This window comes from Empidonax traillii, unplaced genomic scaffold (assembly GCF_003031625.1).
Source record: "Empidonax traillii isolate 1590-97213 ecotype Southwest subspecies unplaced genomic scaffold, ASM303162v1 scaffold6466:size6025, whole genome shotgun sequence".
NCBI classification, from domain to species: Eukaryota; Metazoa; Chordata; class Aves; order Passeriformes; family Tyrannidae; genus Empidonax; species Empidonax traillii.
The window spans coordinates 1-1362 of NW_020961659.1; the positions used below are offsets into that span (position 1 = coordinate 1).

General features: G+C 54.9%; 1 protein-coding gene across 1 annotated transcript in view; it reads right to left on the reverse strand.

Annotated features, from left to right (window-relative positions):
* Window positions 1-44: 44 nt before the first annotated feature.
* Window positions 45-1362, reverse strand: part of RCVRN (recoverin) — a gene marked incomplete at its 3' end in the record, with an annotated part of 3828 nt that continues 2510 nt past the window's right edge. The window contains exon 2 of the mRNA XM_027911199.1: window positions 45-161. Coding sequence (XP_027767000.1) covers window positions 45-161 — 117 coding nt within the window. The remainder of the gene's footprint in view (window positions 162-1362) is intronic.

Genomic DNA, 1362 nt, shown 5'->3' on the forward strand with positions numbered 1-1362 from the left:
GGAATTTTGGGGATTTTTGGGGGGATTTGGGGGGATTTTCTCACCGTTTTCCCCCTTCTTGAAGTAGGCCCAGAGCTTGTCCGCCCGTTTCTGGGGGGTGTTCTCGTCGTCTGGGAGGGTTTTCTGCTCCTCTGGGGGGATCATCTTGAAAATCGCCTGGAAAAGGGGCAAAAGGGACCCCAAAATCCCCTCAGGGGGGTCCCAAACCCCTTGGAGACCCCCAAAAACGGATTTAGGGGATCCCAAAACCCCCCCAGGGACCCCAAAATCCCATCGGGGGGGGGAGGGAGAGGGGGGGGAGGGGGTTGTGTCATTCCCGCCCCTCCCCCACCCCGGGGGTGCCCCCCTCCCCCACCCCCCCTCCTTAATTACCCAATTAGTGCCGGGGCTTTAATTGGCTTTGCCCCTCCCCCCCCCCTCCCGGGGTCACCAAATCCCGGGATTTTAATCCCGGATGGAAAAAACTCCGGGGGGGGGAGGGGAGAGGGAGGAAAGGGGGGGGAGGGGATCGTGGATCCCCCTTTTCCCTGAATTCCCTTTTCCCTGAATTCCCTTTTCCCTGGATTCCCCTTTTCCATGGATTCCCCTTTTCCCTGGATCCTCATTTTCCAGGGATCTCTTTTCCCACCAATCCCAGTTTTCCCTGGATCCCTTTTTTCCAGGAATCCCTTTTCCATGGATCCCCCTTTTCCCTGGATTCCCCTTTTTCCCTGGATCTCTTTTCCCACAATCCCAGTTTTCCATGGATCCTTTCCCAGGGGATCCCCTTTTCCCACTGATCCCTGTTTTCCAAGGATCCCTTTTCCCAGGGATCTGTTTCCTGTGGATCCCCCTTTTCCCTGGATTCCCCTTTTCCCTGAACTCCCCTTTTCCAGGGATCTCTTTTCCCACAATCCCAGTTTTCCATGGATCCTTTTCCCAGGGATCCCCTTTTCCCACTGATCCCTGTTTTCCAGGGATCCCCCTTTTCCATGGATTCCCCTTTTCCCTGGATCCTCATTTTCCAGGGATCTCTTTTCCCACCAATCCCTGTTTTCCATGGATCCCCCTTTTCCCTGGATCCCCATTTTCCCTGGATCTCTTTTCCTGCACATCCCAGTTTTCCCTGGATCCTTTTCCCAGGGATCCCCTTTCCCATGGATCCCCCTTTTCCCTGGATCCCTTTTCCACAGATCCCCATTTTCCCAGGGATCCATTTTCCCTGGATCCCCCTTTTCCCTGAATTCCCATTTTCCATGGATCCCTTTTCCTACAGATCCTTCCTTCTCCCTGGATCCCAAATCCCCTTCCCAGCCCCCCATTCCCATTCCCAAAATCCCCCTTTTTCCTCCCAGAAAACTCACCCTGATGGGATCCCGCCAT